The sequence below is a fragment of the Pteronotus mesoamericanus genome, unplaced genomic scaffold (genome assembly GCF_021234165.1).
Source record: "Pteronotus mesoamericanus isolate MK-2021 breed Mesoamerican mustached bat unplaced genomic scaffold, CSHL_Meso_final scaffold_507, whole genome shotgun sequence".
NCBI classification, from domain to species: Eukaryota; Metazoa; Chordata; class Mammalia; order Chiroptera; family Mormoopidae; genus Pteronotus; species Pteronotus mesoamericanus.
Window position 1 is genome coordinate 2,826,021 of NW_026555319.1, and position 19,433 is coordinate 2,845,453.

Below are 19,433 nucleotides of genomic sequence, written 5' to 3' on the forward strand. Positions count from 1 at the left end.
GCCTTCCGCTGGCACCGTGGCAGCTCACAGATGGAGGGATTTGGTCCCGGCCCCCGGGCTCTCCTTCCCCCTCAGGCTGCCTCTGCCCCCAGGGAATCTCAGACCCATGTCTTCCGTTCGAGTAGACATCTTGGGTCCCTCCCCACGTTTGATGGGATGGCGGACGGGCTTTGTGGGGCACCCGAAGTTCGGAACTTGTGGTCACAGCTCTCGGAGACTGAGCAGCATGCTGATAAGGAACGTAGGGACCACAATAAAAGGAGATGTTTGGGGCCGGCGCCGGAATTCTCGTTGCCTTGCGTCTCCTCTGTTCACATGTGGCTTATGCAATGGAAACAAAAGTCTTGTGTGGCTGTGAGCGTGGGCTCTGCGGCCAGCGGCCCAGGTTGGAATCCTCACCCCAGTACTTACCTGCTGAGTCACCTTGAGCAAGCCATGGGAGCGTTGTGTGCCTAAGTGCCCTGCATGAAAATGGATATGACCGTGTCTTCCTCCTACGGCTGCTGTGAGCATTAAATGGATTAAGAGGCACACACCGTGGAGCGTTCCGCCGGTACCTGTGCTCAGCAAGTGTGCGCTGTCATGACCGAGGGTCCCTGTACCTAGACCCACCTCCCTACTGCGTGGCCAAGCGAAGCCAAGGAGTCAGAGCTCAGCGTTCCTTTTTCTGGCTTAGAAACACTCCATGGGGAATCTGGCTTCTGCTTCCACCCCTGGGTGGACTTCCAGGTCGTTCCCAATGTAGGGCTTGCGTGAATGATGCTGCTGTGAACTTTCTGGAACAAGTTCTTTTGTGTATATGTGTCCTGTGGTGACTGTGTGTTGAGCTTAGTGGGGAACCCTTAGCCATCTTTTCACCCGTGATGTTTCTGCAGGGCTCACCCGGCCTCTGGGGGTGACCTGGGGACTCCCCCGTCTGCCCGCGTGACGCCCACGGGCCTCAGAGTCCCAGGACCGCAGCCTCACACGTTGCTGCTCTGTGGGGGCGCCTGGCTTGGCTTGTCGTGAAAGCGCCCACATGGCGCGGTCTGAGACGCACTTCGTTGGCCTCTCGTGTGGCTCTGCCTCCTGAAGGGTTAGCTCGGGGAGGCCGGGCCTGTCCCTCGGCAGCAGCCCCCGCCGGGCAGACAGACTGGGCAGAGGGGCCCAGTGTGCCTTCACGGTTCTTAGCATTTTGCACGGGAAACCATGGGGACTCGGGGACAAAAGCATGTCCTCCTCGTGTGGGAGCAGCGGGTGCTGGGCCGAGGGCTCCTGGCAGCAGGCGTGGCCTGCAGAGGTAGCCTGAGCACATCGGGGAGACCGAGGGTTTAGGGGTGCCGCCGTGAGATAGGGCGGGAGCGGGCTGGCCCTGTGTGGCACAGCGCTGCCTCCTGGGTCACTAAGAGTGGGTGCCGCGCTCAGAGCCACCGCAGTCGGCTTCCATCTTCCATGCCCTGGACTTCTCCAGGGTCAAAACTGTTCCCCTGCCCCTTGTCTTCAGATATTTATTTATTTTTAGAGAGGGGAAGGGAGGGAGAAAGAGAGGGAGAGAAACATCGATGTATGGTTGCATTTTGCGCGCTCCCTCCTGGGGACCTGGCCTGGAACCCAGGCATGAGCCCTGACTGGGAATCAAACCAGTGATGCTTTGGTCCGCAGACCAGCGCACAATCCACCGAGCCACACCAGCTAGGCTTGCCCCTTGTTTTCAGAAGTCCGCCTGCTGGAGGGCACCGACAGGAACTGCTTGTTAGCACACGCAGAAGTAAATGACAGGCGTCCAAGCTGTGGGACCGGGAGATGGGGCACAGAGATACGCTCAGGGTCTGGGAAGTTCTTGAGCTCCAAACAGGTCCATCGCCAGGCGGGAAGGAAGACTGAGCTGGGACTGATGTACTGGTCCCATCCTCAGGTTCCTCGCCTGCAAAGTGGGAGCGGTAGCTCCTGACTCCCAGGAGGGGTGAGGGAAAGCATCAAACATGGTAGGCATCTCAGCGCAAAAATTGGCTGTGCGCCTTTATGTAAAAAGGAAAGAAAATAAAATTGTTTTCAGTGATGTTTACTAAATTTACGGAGTTGTACAACTATCACGACAGGCTAGTTTTAGAACTTCCCAACGCCTCGGAAAGAAGCCTTGTGCCCGCTACAGGCCAATATTGATTGGCTTTCTGTCTCTACGGATTTGCTCGTCCTGGACATTTCAGAGAAATGGGATCATAAAATACACAGCCTTAGCGTCTGGCTGCTCCCACTCAGCACCGTGTTTCCGAGGGCCATCTCTGGCGTAGCGTGAATCAGTGCCTCCCTCCTGTTTGTGGGTGAGTAATAGTCCAGTGGCGAGACAACCTTTTGTTTATCCATCCGCTGATGGGCATGTGAGCTGTTTCTATGTTTCTACAACAATGTTGTAAGTAGTGTTGGTATGACTTTGTCCCTTGCCCCCTGTTCCCACGTAACATTGTATCTCTGTCTTTTAGCAGCTGCTACAGGGTGTCCCACTGTGTGGAAGGGCCTTGTTTATATAACTGTTTCCTTGCTGAGGTCATTTAGATTGTTGCCATTTTTTGCTACTGCAAAGGGGGCCCCTGCAGGACCAGCCTTGCACTTGCTCCAACGTCTCTCTGAACCTCCCCACCCCAGAGGTCTTCCAGCTTTGAGCAGTGTCCGTGAGTCTATTAGAGACCCTTAACCCTCCAGTACTTTTTCAAGGCCTGGTTGTAACCACTCCCAGCTTTAATCTTAGCTCTGCCCTCGGGGCAGGGAGGACTGAGGTTTCCATTTTAAGGGTGGAATGACAGCTGGCACTTGCTCCTGCCGGGTCCCCTGCAGGCACGTGCCCTGGACTAGCCCCAGCAGCCTCACAGGTGTGCCCCAGGTGGGGGCCCCTCAGGATCCCTGTTCCAAGTGAAGAAGCAAGCTGAGGTCGGTTGCAGATCAGTGGCAAAGGCCAGATTCAGGCCAAGAAACCCAGGCTCGGACCTCAAGCTCTCGACGATCCTGTTCGGCACCTCTCAGCCTGACAGCCAAGGGCGCCCGTGGCCGTGGGGCACGTGTAGCTGGCCACAGAGCTGGTGTTCCTTTCTCAGATTCGTGCTCCGCCCACCCCCGCCGAGCTGTTCTTCCGGCCGGATTTCTCCAGGAGTGGCGTCTGCCCCGACCAAGGAGGGGCAAGCGCGGCCCGTGGGCTGCATCTCACCCAGAGCCTGTTGTCTGGCAGGCGCTCGGTCGGAGGGCAAACCACAGACACTTCCGTGGCTTTCCCTCGGACGCGGCCCACACCCTGTTCCAGCCCCGCCCCACGCACATGCACACACTGTGTCTGAGAGTCACTTTTGGGGGGAGATGTTCGCAGTGTCCTCTTGTCCCCCAAGCCGTGACCCAGGGATGTCGGGAACGCTCGTTCATGGTGGTGACCGCCTGTTGGGGAATGTCTGGGACGGGAGCGGGGAGGCCAGCGGGAAGGACTCAGGTGGGATAGAGCAGCGTGGAGGTCACACAAGGGAGCAAGATAGCTGGGGAGCCGCCCCGCTACTGACCTGGCCGAGTCCCAGAGGGGAGGGACGTGGGGGATGTCCCTCCCTTCTTAATCTGGCGTTGAGCCTGACTGTGCGCCCCCAGCCCTGGCCTGTCGGGGGCTGAATTATGGCCCCCCAAAATCTCAGGTGCTAGCCCCTGGGACCTGTGGGTGCTGCCATACACGATGAAATCTTTACTCGTGTGACTCAGCGCAGGATCTGGCTGGGAAAGTGGCCCTGGGTGATCGGGGTGGGCCCTCGGTGCCGTCACAGGCATCTCCGCAAGCGGCGGGGGCTGGGGGGTGCAGAGCGATCTCCTGTAGACAGAAGAGAGGTGCGTGACCACGGAGAAGGCAGACGCCCGAGCGACGCGGCCACGGGTCATGGCCTGCGGGCAGTGCTGCCGCCGGGGCAGCAGGGACACGCTTCGCCCCCACTCCCGGCCCCCGGAGGGAGCACAGCCCTGGAGACACCGGCCACATGAAACCAGGGCAGCGCCCGTCCTCCCAGTCCCTTCCTCTGCCCGCCCTGGAGCGCGGTGCCAGGCCAGGGGATACACAGTGAACAGGTCGGGCAAGGGCCGCCTCAGGGGCCCGCCGAGCGCTCGGTGGGTGAGGGGCGGGGCGGGGACAGGCAGGAAACGCGCAACGGACGACACCGCACGCGCCTGCTCTGGGCCAGGCGCCGTCCTTCGTGCTTCGCGGGTGTCACCTCGGTCAGCCCTCCAGCAGCTCCGCGATGGTGCCGGTGTCCTTCTCATTCTGTAGATGTGGAAACTGAGGCAGGGAGAGGCTGGGCTGAAGCCGCCCAGCTCATAACGGGAGAGGCTCCGCCCTGGGTCACTCGCTGTGCGGCGGCGGCGCTCTGTAGAGGGTCTGCGACCGTGGAAGATGCTGCGGCCATGCTGAGTGGGGTGCACGAGAGGAGTCTTCGTGGGGGTCGGGGACGGAGAGGCCTCTGTGAGGAGGTGGCGTTTGGGCTGAGGCCTGAGAAGGAGGGGAGCCCGCGGGGGCAGGGAATTGCGGGCGCCTGCAGCTGCAGTGGCGAACGCCCACGGGGCTGAGCCTGGGGGGGCGGCGGGGGGGGGCAGGAAGCCTGCGCGGGGCGGGGTGCGTGGCAGAGGAGGCCCGGCTGGTTCGTCACAGCGGGAAGCGGGCCGGCCGTTCGGGCAGCACAGGGAGGCGCCTCACCGGCAGGTCTCGCTGCCCCCACCCCCAACCAGGCACGTCGGAGCGGGAGCGGCAGGTGATGAAGAAGCTGAAGGAGGTGGTGGACAAGCAGCGCGACGAGATCCGTGCCAAGGACCGGGAGCTCGGTCTGAAGAACGAGGACGTCGAGGCTGTAAGTGACGAGCCCCCGACCCCTGTCCGTTTGCTGGGCCAGTAGGTTCCCGCTACAGACTGGCTCTCCCCTCAGGAGGCTCCTGGGCCCCCCGGGTCTCTTTCCGTGGGGCGGGGGTGCTGCCGGAGGCTCGGCGGGCCTGGCCCTGAAAGAGCCAGAGGGAACGTGGCCCTGCCCAGTGACCTGACTCCTGCCACGCACCCTGGGGAGGTCCCTAGGCCCCGACGGGCTTTGCTCTGACCCTGAGGCTTCCCCCTCGAATAAACGGTTCCTCGGGCCCACCCCCTTCGTGCTCACCAGGCTGCTCCAAGAGCCTAGACGGTGTCTCTGCTTGAATTAGAAAAAGACACTCCAGTCCCTGGCCTGGTAGGTCAGTTGGTTGGAGCGTCATCCCCATTTACCAAGGCTACAGGTTCAAACCCTGGTCAGGGCCCGTACAAGAAGTAACCGACAAATGCATGCATGAGTGGGACAACAAATCGCTGTCTCTCTCGCCCCCTCCCTTCCTCTCTCTCAAATCAAAAAAAAAGAAAAGAAAGAAAGGAAAGGAAAGAGAAGGACACCCCCTTTTCAAGGCATGTTATCTCCATCTGCTGGAGAATTGTCATAATATACTAACGAGACACTTACCTTCCATCTGCCATAAAATTATCATAGTAAATACACAAATGTCCCATCTCTGGCTCCAAGACGTGTGCAGCACGCACGGCACACGCGGGTAGAGGCCCCCGGCGCACGGGGCCGCGCCTGAGCGGCGGTGCGCGGCTGCCGCAGCCACCGGCCCCTCTGCCCCTCCAGCTGCAGCAGCAGCAGACCCGGCTGATGAAGATCAACCATGACCTGCGCCACCGCGTGGCCGTGGTGGAGGCCCAGGGGAAGGCCCTGATCGAGCAGAAGGTCGAGCTGGAGGCCGACCTCCAGACCAAGGAGCAGGAGATGGGCAGCCTGCGGGCCGAGCTCGGGAAGCTGCGCGAGAGGCTGCAGGGCGAGCCCAGGCAGAACGGCGCGCAGGAGCCCGAGGTGAGGCGGGGGCGCCGGTCTGCGGGCGCGTGGGGCTGCGCGGCACCTCATTCCCCGGTGTCCCCATTGCACTTAAAGACGCAGAGCCCAGCGGCAGCGAGCTGCTGCCTAGAGGACACCCCGCGGGCCAGAGGCAGCTCGGGGCGGCACGCGGGACTCCCGGCATCCTCACCCAGGGCGCGCGGCTCAGCCACGGCCGCGGGCCCCTGCCACTCCCTCGTTCGTTCAGATAACGTGGGTTACATTGCAGATTCGTAGCAGCGCTGACCACAATAGCCAAAAGGCAGAAACAGCCGCACATCCATCAGCTGATGGGTGGGCAAACTAACGTGGTCCGTCCCTGCAGTGGACTGTGACTCAGCCCTGAAAAGGAACCCAGCGGGGACACCTGCTGCGCCTGCACGAACCTCAAAAACATGCTACGTGACAGTAGCCGGCACAAAAGGCCGCACACCGCGGGATTCCGCTCTCTGGAAATGTCCAGCACAGGCAGATCCACAGAGACGGAAAACAGACCGGTGGCCGCAGGGCTGGGGGCCGGGGGGACACGGAGTGACTGCCGATGGGCGCAGGGTTTCTTCTGGGCGATGAAAATGCTCTGGAATTAATGGTGATGGTTGCACAACTGACTATACTAAAAATACGGAATTCTCTACTTTAAAAGAGGGGACTTTACGGCATGTGAATTATGTCTCAATTTATAGAAAAGGCGATCGGCGCTCGCGGGCAGGCAGGGCTCCAGAGGCTGCGAGGCTGAGGGAGGAGCCGCGGCCTGTGGCTGCCTGCGAGGATCCCAGGGCTGGCCTGCCCCGGCCCCGGCCCCGGCCCCGGCCCCGGCCCCAGCCCCAGCCCGGCCTGCTACTGCCTCACGACCTCGGAAGCGTTAGCTAGCCTCTCTGTGCTTCAGTTCCCTTCTCTCCAAATTGGGGATCGTGCTATAGGTCGTTGTTAGGAGAATGAAACGAATTAGTTCATGGAAAGTGTCAGCTGCTGTTATTACCATATTAGTCCGGGGGAGTCGAAAAGGCTCCTCTGAGGCGGTGGTGGGAAGATGAGTGAGAGCAAAGCAGAAGAAGCGGGGTGAGGTCCAGGCGGGGGTGGGGGTGGCACCTGCTAGGCCCTGGGGCAGGAGAAAGGCAGTGCCCGGGGCTGGTAAGAAGGTGTGGGCCGTGGGGGAGGGGCTGCCTGAATGAAGTCAGGAGGGTGGGCGGGGCCGGCCCTGCAGACTGTGGGCCCTTTCAGAAAAGCGGAGGGAAGGGCGTGGGCTGGCTCTTTCTGCCAGCCCGTTGCGGATTGTGTCGGGTGTGCGGGCGCTGTGCTAGCCTGCTGGGTCCCAGGTGCGGGCGGTCAGACAGGTGAGCTTACCATCAGGCCGCTCAAGCCCCAGCACCGTGGCGAAGTGGCTTGTGAATTCAGGCCAGGCACTGCTGGGTTCCTGGAGGACAGGAACCTGGGATGCAGGTCGGGATGGAAGAGAGGGAAGTCTTCCACGGGCGGGGCTGGGGCCTGCCTCTGGCTAAAAATGAGAGAAGCCTCTGTTAAGGTGGGTTAAGGGCTTTTTTAAAGGCGTGTTCAGCTGTGTAACAGGAAGCTTGGAGTCAAGGATAGCTTCAGGCACAGCTAGTCCCAGGCGCCCAGAGGGTGCTCTCAGGAGTTGGTTTCTGCCCTTCTCTCGCTCTGCTCTCCTCTGTGTGGGTGTCATTTTCACGCAGGCCCTTGCCACAGGGGGGCCCTGGTGCTCAACCAGCTTTGCGGCCCCAGGGGAAAGAAATTGCCTCTTTCTCAAATCCCCAGCCAAAGTCTCGGGGAACCCTCTCCTTGGCCCACCGCTGATCCAGCCGTCGTGGCCTCAGATCTTGAGTGTGCAAGCCCTTCGTTCTGTGGTCACGTGGCTACGCCTGGTGGTCCCCGTCCAGCTATAGGCACTGAAAGGGAGAAAGCAGGGTTTTTCCAGAAGGAAGTGGCCACCGCTCGGCCCCCAGGAGTGCGGGGGCGGGTGCCGGCCTGGCAGAGACGACAGCCGCTGTCGGCCGCGCCAGGGTGGGCGCCAAAGATGCCACACACACAACTGTGAGCAGTGGAGGGCACGGGCCCCCTCCCAGGGTTTCAGCAGGACGGGCAGCCCCAGCCCTGGGTCTGGGGATGGCAGGTTGACCCGGGGAGGAGCCGACAGCCGACGTGGCTGTCGGGGCTCTTTGCAGTAATCGAGGCAGGAAAGGTGAGGCCGGGCCAGGTCTAGGGCAGAGGGATGGAGGGGGAAGATGCCAAAGGTGGCCGCGGGGCGAAGCGTGGGGCGGCCACCCCTCCCACCACCTGGGCCCCGCGGAGCTCCGGCCGGCCTGCACCTGGGCCACAGACTCCGAGCCCTGCTCCAGGCCCCTCTCGCGAGGACAAGGACATTTCACACCTCCTTGGCTCGGCTGCCTGTGGGTTTCGGTTTTCTGTTCTGGCACCGATGGGGCGGGACAGAAACAGAGGAGTAATATCAGGTAGCAGTTATGACTAATCCGCTGAGCGTCTTCCAGCGTCTGTTCCCCATCTGAGCGCAGCTTCGCCGGGTTTGACTCTGCCCCTCGGAGCGGGGTGGAATTCAGGAGTCTGGTCACTCAAACAGGGAAGCCGCTGTGCTGGCTCCACCACCTGCTGCCCTTGACCCGGGGCCTGGCCGTCTCCCGGGTTTCCTGTCGGACCAGGGAGGGGCGTGGACTTGACCTGGTCCAGTAGATGCAGTGGCGTGGCTGGGGCAGAGGCTGTGGGAGCGGAGGGGGCCAGAGGGTTCTGAGTTGAGCGGCGAGGGCGGCGTAGGTCTTCAGGCCCTGAGATGGGTTCTCGGAGATGGGTAGGGCCGTTCCAGGTGGGAGCAAGAGGGTGGGCCAGGCCAGAGAAGGCGCAGGGTGTGCCCAGGCTGGTGGGCTGGATTGGTCGGGGCAGACGGAAGCTGCGGGGGCATCCGGAGCCGTGGGGCAGTCAGTTGCTCTGGACCCTGCGATTCGCTCTCTTGATTCCCGCCACCGTGTGTGGGCTGGGTCGCGGCCCTGTCGGCGTGACCTCCAGTAGACAGGGCTCCTTCTGTGTTTCGATGACATCTTTATTGAGATAGAATTCTCATACCGCAAAGTTCAACCATTTGAAGTGTACAATTCAATGGCTTTTGGCATATTCTCTCCATTGTGCCCTCGTCACCACTATCTAGAACATTCCCATCACCCTGAAAAGGAACCCCGTGCTCATTGGCAGTCACCCCCCCATCCCTGCATGCCCCGGCCCCGCCCACCCATGATCTACTTCCTGTCCCTGCGGAGTTGCCCGTTCTGGACATTTCAAAGGAATGGAAGCAGACACTGCGTGGTCCCGACCGGCGTCTCCGCGCAGCGGGATTTCCAGTTCGCCCAGTTGCTCACCTTGTAACTGAAGGTTTTCACAGACCTATAAACCTTTAAGGAATGGGGTGGGCTCCTTGTCTAAAGGACTCCGTATGAAGTCCCTAAGAAGACTGGCAAGTTAATGGCTGTGTCCTTGATGTCTCTGTCTCACAAGCCCGGGCAGGAGCCACCCAGTGAGGCCGGGGATGTGGGCTGAATTCCCACGTGCTAGGCCCGGAGACCCCGAGGGCGACCAGAGCACAGTCAGTCGGCGCTCCCTTTGCTGGGCCAGCGGCACAGAACGCGGCCTTGACGTGCCCAGGCAGCGGGGGGGGGGGGGGCGCGCGCCCAGGAGGCCAGGCCTCGGGGTAGAGGCCTCGATGGAGACGCGGCCTCCCTGACACCTCCCTGGACAGGCCCCGTGGCTTGTCAGCCTGACCCAGGCCTCCCGAGGAAGCGGCTGGGGCCTCAGGGCATCTCCCTTAGGCTGTGCCCGCAGTGTCTCGGGGGACCAGCGGACAGCCCGCGATAACCTGGGCCACCTCCACGTCCCTGGTGCCGTAAGCCGAGAAGACCCGCTGCCGATGGGCTGATCGCCGTGCTGGGACGAGCCTCTCTGTCCAGCCGGGCAGCCGGGGCTGCCCCAGGCACGGGCCAGGGCCGGCGGCCTCCGGGAAGCCGGACACCAAGCTGTCCCTCTTCTGCTCCCAGGCAGTGGCCCCAGCAGCCAGGACTTGGTGGCAAACCTGTCTGGGAAGCCCCCACGCTCTCAGGGGATCATGTTGCTCCCCCATTAAACAGCGCCACCCCCCTCCCCAGAGGAAAAACCCCAGGCTGTGAGGGAGCCTTAGGTGTGTCGGACCAGTAAACGCTGGGGGGAGGGGCGCATGAGCAGAGGCTCCGGCCTGAGAGCCAGTGTCCCGGGAATACCAGGGAGTGTGGGCGGAAGGGTCCCTGGAGGTACTGGGGGGTTATCGCGGGCTGGACGGGGAAGTGCAGGTCTGCATGGAGCAGGCGAGGGTTTGGGGAGCCTCGTGAGGCCGTTCCCCTTCCCCAGGGTGGGTGGGTACCTGTCAGAAGACCCCTCCCCGGACACGGAGAGGCTCAGGACTTGCCGGCAAATGGCGGGACCTGGGGGGAGGGGGCTGGAGGGGCGTAGGAGCCAGAGATTTGGGTCCACAGAAGGGGCCACCGATGCCAGGGGCCCAGGCAGAGCGGGAACGGGGTGCGGTGTCAGCAGCCAGGGAAGGGCGCACGGTGGGGAGCGGCAGCCGTGCCGCCTTGTGGCTCCAGTGTGACTCTGTCTTCCCGTTTCCATCCAAAAGGGAGCCCCAAACCCAGAAATCTTCTGACGTAAACTTTTGGATCAGAAGTTTCAGGATACAGTGAGGGCCCCGTGAAATGGGGGCCGGGCGCTGCGGGGGCAGAACTTCTGGCAAAACCCCTACGCGTTCGGCAAGGCCCCGCACAGAGGCCGCCTCTGCCATCGCGCCCTCTGCGATCCTCCCCACTTGGCGTTTGACGTCCTCGTACCTCTGTTACCACATTAAGCGTCTGTCCGTGTGTATGGTCCCTCCCCCCGCACCTTCTGATTCATCTCGTTGACTCTGACCGGCAGGCACCAAGGTAATGCTTAATAATTGGTGAATACGTATTGGACATCCAGGGGTGCTCCGTGGGTAACCGGGGCAGGGGAAGCGGGGTGAACAGGCCTTAGTGAGTGCCTGCTGTGTACCAGGCGCGGGCTGTCTGTGGTCTGGGGTAGCGGATGCCGTCCTCCCGAGTCTGCAGCTGCGCAGGAGTTGGGACCCTGAAGATAAGCCTGACAACACAGCCCGCCCGCCCGCCCGCCCGGGTGGCGGCGACAGACGCCTGGAGCACTTTTGTGGGTCGCTCAGTCCTCCGGCGTTTCCTGCCCTAGTTTTTGGGTGGGAAGAGGCCCCGCTCTGTTGCCCAGCTGGCTTGGGGGGTGGGCGGCTCTGTCAGGCTTTCATTTCCTGCTGTCCCTGCCACCTGCCGCCCCTGCTGCCTGCTGCTTCCTGCTGATTCGGGGTCACGCCCACTCCCGCCGCCGCCCCCCCCCCCCCCACCCAGGGCTCTTCTGTCACCTAATCTGCCCTGGTGGGTCGTGTCTCCTTTCAAGTGCCCTCTCCCAGAACAGCCAGTCCAGGCCCTCCCAGAATGCCTTCTGGAGTCCTTCAGCATCCTGACCTCGCATCCTCCGTCTAGGCTGGAGTCCCTTTGTCGCTGTGCCACCGTGGGGTTTTTTTAAGCAGTGGCTACGGGAGGGTCTCTGTTTCAATCCATCCTTCTCCTGTTCCAGAGCTTTGTCACCCTGAGCTTCTGTCCACTCCTTCAAGCTGTTCCTGGGATGTTGGCGGCTCAGTAGGGGCCGCCTGCAGGTCTGGTTGGCTGACTCGCAGGCAGCTTGCAGAAACTTTCTTGCTTTCAGAAAAATGAGGGAAAAAATGTGTTGGCGATGACAGAGAGAATGTAGAACCCTCCCACACTGCTGGTGGGATCATAAAATGGGGCGGCTGCCCTGGGAAACGGTGTGGCGGTTCCTCAAATGGTTAAACAGAGACTTACCACATGGCTCAGCAGTTGCACCCTTAGGCGTGCATCCCGAAGAATTAAAAAACAGGTGTTCAGAGAAATCGCTGCACACAAACGCTCCTGCCACGTTGTTTACAGTAGTCAAAAGGGAGAAACAAGCCCAGTGCCCATCAGTGGATAAAAGCATAAACAAAGGGTGGTCTGGCCACGCTGGGGAATATTACTCGGCCATGAAAAAGGACAGAGCGCCGACCCCTGCTGCGTGCGCATGAAGCTGGAGACCGCGACGCTGCGCGAGAGGCGCCAGACACAAAGGTCGTGTGTTGTGCCATCCCATGGATAGGAAATGTCCAGAACAAGCTGATCGGTAGAGAGGAAGAGCAGACTGGCGGTTGCCAGGGGATGCGGGGAGGGCAACGGAGAGTGACTGCCAACAGGTGCGGAGTTTCTTTTTTAAGATTATATTTATTTTATTTTTTTAGAGGGGAAGAGAGGGAGAAACGAGGGAGAGACACGTCAATGTGCAAGAGCTGCAACGACCGGCTGCCTCTCACACGCCCCCTACTGGGGACCTGGCCCGCCACCCAGGCCTGTGCCCGACTGGGAATCCTCGAACCGGCAGCCTTTTGGTTCGCAGGCCGGCGCTCAGTCCACTGAGCTGCACCAGCCAGGGCTGGAGTTTCTTTTTGGGGTGACAGAAATGTTCTGGAACTAGAGAGGGGTGGGGGTTGCACAATGTGGCGCGTGTACTAGACACCACTGAACTGTAGATCTTACAGTGGTGAGTTGTGTGTTAAGTGTATTTTGTCATATTTTTAGCGCTCCTTTCTGTGGCAGAGGGTGGGAGGGCTGGTGGGTCCGGCCTGGATCAGGCGCGCCCCCCGCCACGCCGGGCTTCCCCTGTGAAATGCCAGTGAAAATGCCCGCCACCCCTGGGGAAGAACGGTCTTGACCGGAAGGCGGGTGACACAGGGAAAAGGCACGTGACTTAACGTCAAGTGAAAAGGAATAATGACGGTGGGCTCTGCCTCCAGCAGCTCTGGCCCAGTGGGCGGTGGTCTCGGTGACAGCACACGGAGGGGACACGGAGGAGGACCGGCAGGCAGGTTCCTGAAAGGGGCGGTGTCGGGCTGGGGGTGCTGTGTCTTCTCCTCGGCCGCCTGTGCCCGTTACTTGTAAGGCAGCCCCGAGTCAGGTGGGGAGGCGCGGGGACTGTGAAGGCAAACGAACACTGAGCAGGTGGCCGCCGGCTTTCGTCTCCAAAGGGACCGGCTGCACAGAAGGTGAGCCGAGGCCCCCACGCTCCTGAAGTAGCAGACTTGCAAGCCGCTGAGGCCCCGGGAGGGTGGGCCGGTCCGTGTGACAGGGGGCCAAGTGGGCGCCGGTGGCGGCCGCCAGGGATTTATTAGCAGCGTCTCTGCCTCCCCCAGGCGGAGCCGGGCGGCGAGGAGAGTATCTCGGAGGCGGAGAAGGCAGCCATGGAGCTCAAGGACCCCAACCGCCCCCGGTTCACGCTGCAGGAGCTGCGGGACGTGCTGCATGAGCGGAATGAGCTCAAGTCCAAAGTGTTTTTGCTGCAGGAGGAGCTGGCGTACTACAAGAGGTGAGCGTCCCGGGAGCCCCCGCGCTGACTCCCTCTGGGGGTGCACGCGGCTGGGGACAGTTAGCGCCTAGACAACAGGGCTTGTAGCTAAGGGGACTCGCAATCCCTTTCTGCAGCTCCCAGGTTCGGGTGCATTTTATAAGTCAGACCCTTCTGGCTGTTCCAGAAGAGCACTCTATATTCGGCATATAACCTGCCACCCCCGGTGAGGTCTGGGGCTGCTCCCCGAATAAAATACATTAATACATATGCGGCAAAAGGTACTGAGTGGGATAAATTAAGGTCGTAAACAGCCCCGTGAGAGTTCATGTCAGGTTTCGCCACCTGTTGAAAGACCAGAAGGTGCATTTTGATTTGTAGAACTTTTTTGGATTTTGGAATCGCAGGTAAGAGATGGTGGAGCCGTGCAACCGGAGACCCGCCCCATGGTCAGTGGCCTCCTTGCGCCTCTTAAAACCGGACTGTCCAGTGTGGGAGGCGCCAGCCGCGTGGCTGTGTAAATGAGTTCGGTGAACATGCCATTTGAGATTCAGCTCCTCCACGGCACTCGCCCCGTTCACCGCAGTGCGACGGTGAGCGGGCCGCACCGCCTCCGACCGGCCCCGCCGCCGCAGCCGCCTCACGCTTGCTCGGCACCGCACACACCACCCTTCCCTGGGTTCCTCAAAACGCGCCACGCCTGTTTCCACCTTAGGACCTCGGCACCTGCTTCTCCCGAAGCTGGGAAGACCTTCCCCTGCGTTCTTCCCACGGCGGACCCCGGCCAGTCAGCTTTCAGGGCGCCGGTCACCTCCCCAGAGAGGCCCTCCTTGCCATTATGCCCCGTGCAAAGGGCTGTCCGGCCCCGGTCACTGTCACGTGACCCTGTTTCGCTCTTCTTGGCCCTCGTCATCATCGCCCACGAGCCCCGCTCATTAATTGGCTTGTTTTCTCAGCGGCTTCCATTCCAGACTGTAACAACGTGAGACCAGAAACCTTGTTGGCCTTGTTCAGGGCTGAGTTCCCAGCACTTAGAACGGAGCGTAGTGCAGAGGAGGTGCTCAGCAAATACCTGTGGGCGGGAAAGCCGGACGGAAGGACAGACACGCCAGATGGGGGCCTCTGCTCCGGCGGGGAACATAAGAGATGCACAGAAAATGCAGTGCCAGATATTGTCATTGAAGCCATTGTGTACCTGCCTGCCACATAAGAAAGTTTCACTGATACCGTGTGCTGGCTATTCAACAAAGGGAGGGGTCATTTCTGGCTGGGGGGATGGGGTAGAAATCAGGAAGCCTTCATGGAGGAGGTGGCATGTGAAGTGGGCCTTCCCTAATGGGTAGAGCACTATTCGAGTATGGGAGATGTGGGTGGGGGGTGGCATTCTCCAGAGGGAAGGAACCACAGAGGCTTGGAGACAAGCATTTGGCAAGTACAGGAAACGGGAAGTAGTTCTATTTGGCTGGAATCGTCCAAGGAAACTGAAAATAGAGCTGTGGGTCCCTTTCCTGAAAAACCTCACATTTGACCCACAGGGCCAAAGGGACCCCAGGCACCTGTGTCCTTCGCCTCCGGGGCCGAGCCTTCCTCCGAACTGGCCGGCCCCGCTCCGCGCGGCGAGACTGCGGGCCTCAGGCCGCGGGTGCCATCCCCCTGGGTCCCCTTAGCCCAAGGCCAGCCCTCCCGGACCGCCAGACAGTCCGCTCCTGGAATATTCCGGCTCCCGTGGCGTTTTTGACTCTTTTTGTCTTGCACCTCTCCACCCCCCAGTGAAGAAACAGAAGAGGAGAATCGCATGCTCCAGCCTCCGCCCATCGCCCACCCGCGACCGTCCCCCCAGCCCGAGTCAGGCATCAAGCGACTGTAAGTGACGTGCTCCCCGCCCGGGGGGCTCCCCGCCCGCGGCTGACCCGGCAGTCCACGCACGTGGCCTCTCCTGCCTCCTGGGCCGGGCTCCGGGACCAGGCTTGTCACTCACCGCCCCTGCTGAGGCCAGCCTGGCGCACGGTGGGCCCGGCCTCGACTTTGAGTCCCTCCTACACCTGGATGCCGAGTTCCTCCTGGGGGTCCCTGGGGAGAGGAGTTTGGGAAAGGCCACGGGGGCGGGAGGGCAGCGGGGCCTGTGGCTGCGTCTCGGGGCTTGGCTTGCGTGCGTCGGGTGGGCTGTGCCCTTGAGAGCGGCAAAGGGGGCTGGTGGGGGAGGTTCGTGCTGCTGGCGGGCCGGTCCGCGATGGCCCCGGGTCCACCCCACCCGTGCGTTCTTCTGCTGACCCATCCCCCATCCCTCCCATTCTTCCATGAAGTATTTATTGGTGCGGAATACTGTGCATGCAGAGTCAGGCCCGGGGTGCTGTGGGGACACCCAGGAAAAAACAACCCACTCGTTGCCCTCAACTAGACTTAAAGCCACTTCCGTGGTTCTTTGCGTGAAAGGACCCCTTTGGGATCATGGCGAGAGTTTGCAGACCCTTTCCCTGGGCGCGTGGGTGGGGGGAACATGGACAATTTTGCGAACAATTTCAGGCTCATTGGCCCCTGCAGCCTTTCAGGTAAAGGGTTAAAAGCTGCGGCCTGGTTCCCCAGCATCTACTGAGCACCTCTGCAGGTGCCCAGCCCTGTCCGGTGAGGCAGAGGCACCATCCGCCCCGTTTCAGAGTTTAGGAAACTGAGGCGCTGAGAAAAGTCACCCGCCTGGGGTCAAACAGCTAACAAGAAGCAGAGCCAGGGGTCGAACCCAGGCAGCCTGGCCCCGAGCCCAGGGCTTCAGCTCTTTGCAGGAGGGCCTCGCGCTCCCTGCCCGCCCCCCCCCCCGGCCCCCACGCCTTCTGCACACCCCAGCGAGAGCTTTGGGGAGCCAGTGGTGGGGGCAGGGAGGCCGCCGGGGCACGACAGGGGGGCCCCCCCTCCCCGCCTTTGCAGTCTGGCTAGAGCTGGAAATCCGTGGCTAGTTCTTAACCCTGTGAATCGCCTGACGCTCAGCGTTGGTGGATGGGAAGGGGAACGAGAAACCAGACCCCTGCTCTGGCGGGGGTGCCTCGCTCAGGTTCCGGGGGCGCGGGGAAGGCACCCCTGCAGTGTGGCGGGCAGTGCGCGCTCCTTCCCAAGCCTCTCTCGCCAGCCTGGGGTCACTTGCTCCTCCGCTCTGCTGGGTGGGGCGGGGCGGGGCGGGGGGCTGCTTCCCAGTTCTGATTAGGGATAAGTGTTTCCCAGAACCACAAAGGTTAAAACCGGCTTCCTCTGGATCCCGACGCCATTTGGGCCACGTGTCAGTAACTTTCCATGGGCAATTGAAACTCAGACTCCAGGTAACTTAAGAAAAAGAAGGAAAAACTGTTGGCTGGGTCCGCATCTCATTCTCACACCGGAAGCTTCAAGTAGCTTTAACTCCCTCTGGTTCCCGTGGGCTGAAGTCAGGGAACGACAGGCCGCCAGTGAGGCCAGAGGGCGAGCCAGACAGAAGTCGCAGCTCATCCCGGCGGCGGGGAGCCCCTCGGTCTCCAGCCCGGGGGGCGCTCGGTGCCAGGAAAAGGCTTCCCCTTGCTTAGGGTTCCTCTTCCAGAGGCTGGTGAGAAATGGGATCGACTTCGCCGAAGCTCCGATATGCCTGCCAGCCCTGCTCGCCTAATAAGGATGAGCAGAATCGATCTTGTGTTTTAGTAGCGACAGCGTGGGGTTAAAACCCTGGGAAGCTGAGTTTCCTAGGCTGCACAGCCCCTCCCTGGAGAGGCTGAGGCCAGCGTCTGCTGCCTTCGGTTCATCCCAGATCTTCAGAAATCAGACCTCATAGCACTTTGGTTTCAAGTGCGCCGCCCTCACGGGCCCTCCCGCGGAGCCGCTCTGAGCCGCACGCAGTTCCAGGGGCTCCTTCCAAGGCTGCGTTGTTCTCGCCCCTGAGCTTTCTAACTCCGGCCCCCTTTCTCTGAAATGGTCGTGGAGAATTGGCTTTCGCAAATCTCAAACATGTAAAATCCAGAGGAAACTTACCAGAAATTTGCTTTTTTCCCACTAGTTTTTCTTTTTTCCCTTTTTAAAGATTTTATTTATTTATAATCAGAGAGAGGAGAAGGGAGGGAGAAAGACAGGATGAGAAACATTAACTGGTTGCCTCTCGCGCGCCCCTAAATGGGGACCCTGCCTGCAGCCCAGGCCTGTGCCCTGGCAGGGAGTCGAATCTGCGACCCTTCGGTTCTCAGGTCGGTACTCAGTCCACTGAGCCCCACCAGCCAGGGCTCTGCTTGGTTTCCTGCCCACAGCTGAACAGGCCGTGGTGTCTGATCCTCTTTTTCAGATTGTTCCAGAAAGACTCTGGGGCCCCATTTTCAAAGCCCGTCTCCTAATTAGTGTGGCCTCTGGTTGCTCCACAAGACCTGGGACACTAAGCCTAGCAGGAGAAGTAGCTGGAACTGGGGAGCCAGAGACAGACAGACAGACGCAGACAGAGCGACATATAGAGACAGAGAGGGAGGGAGGGAGAAATCAGAACCTCCCACGTGCGGGGGGCAGGTGGCCGGTCCCAGGCCGTCCTGGGCTGCGAGGGGATAACTAGAAAACCAAACTGGCACAAAAGGCTTTTGACCAGCCCCGGCGGGACACTGGTCGCCTTTGTCCCTGTTGGCTGCGGACTGGGAGCGGCATCGGCCTGGCCCGAGCGCCCAGAGCCTGGGGCAGGGACAGCGCCGCCCTGGGGGCCCGGGGCAGAGAGCGGCAGTCCTTCAGAGGTCCCTTGCCTGTGTCCCTCTGCGCCCCTCACGCCAGGCGCCCCTCTGGTTCGTCTGGTCCCTCGGTCCCTGCGCTTGCAAGGCATTAGCGCACAGCCTGCCGGACGCCGCTCACGCTGCGGTCCAGCTCTGCTCCAGGCCCCTGACCGGCTCCCTCCCACCACCCAGGCAGCCGAGGCTCCCGGGGAGCTTCCAGGGGTGTTCACCAGCTTCGTGCACTTGAGCTCAGGTGTCTTCCCCCGAGACAGAGGCACGGAGCTGGGGCGTTGAGCCCCATTTCCCAGATGAAGAAAGCGAGGCCCCAAGAAGCCCACGGCCTTCTGAGGCCCTCCTGCTGGGACGGATGAAGTTGGGGTTCAGCCCGAGGCTTTCCACCCGGCTCTCTCCTTCTGCCTCCCGCCACCCCTCCCCAACATCGAGTCACCAGCTGTGGGCTGACTGCCCAGTTCCCTTATCTCTCAAGTGCCTGTGAGCCAGAGACGCCAGAGTCTACATTTCTGGGCTGAGCAGCTCAAGGGGAACCAGAAACCCTGGTGCCAGTCAAAACAGGGTGCTCAGAAGACGGTCCAAGAACAGCTTGTGATCGAGCAGCTGCTGCCCGGGAGGCTGGGTTGGCACGGCCCGGGCAGGTCACGCGGGAGCCCTGAGTGACTCCAGCCTCGTCCCCACCGGACGCCAGGCACCAGCGTCCCCTCTGTGTGGTCATAGCTCTCAGTCGGGGTCCCACAGACGCACACTCAGCTGCTTTCTGCTGAGCAGGGCGGAGGGGCTGACCAGAGGCGGGAAGCAGGCAGTGGGGGCCGAGGGACGGCCAGAGAGGCTGTGGATCGGGCAGCGGGCCCCCCACCCCGGAAGGGTTGGCTTAGGGTTGGCGCCACCCAGGACCTGGTGGCAGCAGAGCATTCTGTCCCTGCCCTCCCGCCCCCCCCCCCCCCCCCGCCCCGCCGCCCCGCTTCAGCCTAGAAATAGCTGCTTCACAGCTGCACGTGACACTGTCCGAAATGCCACCGCGGGCGCGTCACTGGGCTTGTCTTCCAGGCAAGTTGGGCGGGGAGTTATAACCAGCTACACCACGTCCGGGACACACGCTTTTGCCAAAACAAGCCAGCCTTTTTCCTGCGCATAGCGGGCCCCCTAGAGGAGGTGGCTTCTGCAGGGAGCCGCCTGGGAGAGGGAGGGCAAGGGGCTGTCCAGTTAGAGAGCCACGCAGTCACTCGGCCGGGACCCTTCAAGTGCCCCGAGGCCCCTGTGCATCACTCTGGCCCCGATCACCTCCCCAGTGAAGTCCGGCTCGTCCCTCCAGGCAAAATGCCCCGTGCCCATGTCCAAGGCTATCCCTGCACAAAGACTATGTCTT

At 61.5% G+C, this 19,433-nt stretch overlaps 1 protein-coding gene across 3 annotated transcripts in view; it reads left to right on the top strand.

Moving 5' to 3' along the window:
• The window catches only part of RILPL1 (Rab interacting lysosomal protein like 1), a 33,498-nt gene that overhangs the window by 8,420 nt on the left and 5,645 nt on the right, over window positions 1-19,433 (top strand). For all 3 annotated transcript variants that reach the window (XM_054594171.1, XM_054594172.1, XM_054594173.1), the window contains exons 3-6: window positions 4,720-4,838; window positions 5,637-5,858; window positions 13,207-13,379; window positions 15,129-15,221. In XM_054594171.1, the coding sequence (XP_054450146.1) occupies window positions 4,720-4,838; window positions 5,637-5,858; window positions 13,207-13,379; window positions 15,129-15,221 (607 nt within the window). The remainder of the gene's footprint in view (window positions 1-4,719; window positions 4,839-5,636; window positions 5,859-13,206; window positions 13,380-15,128; window positions 15,222-19,433) is intronic.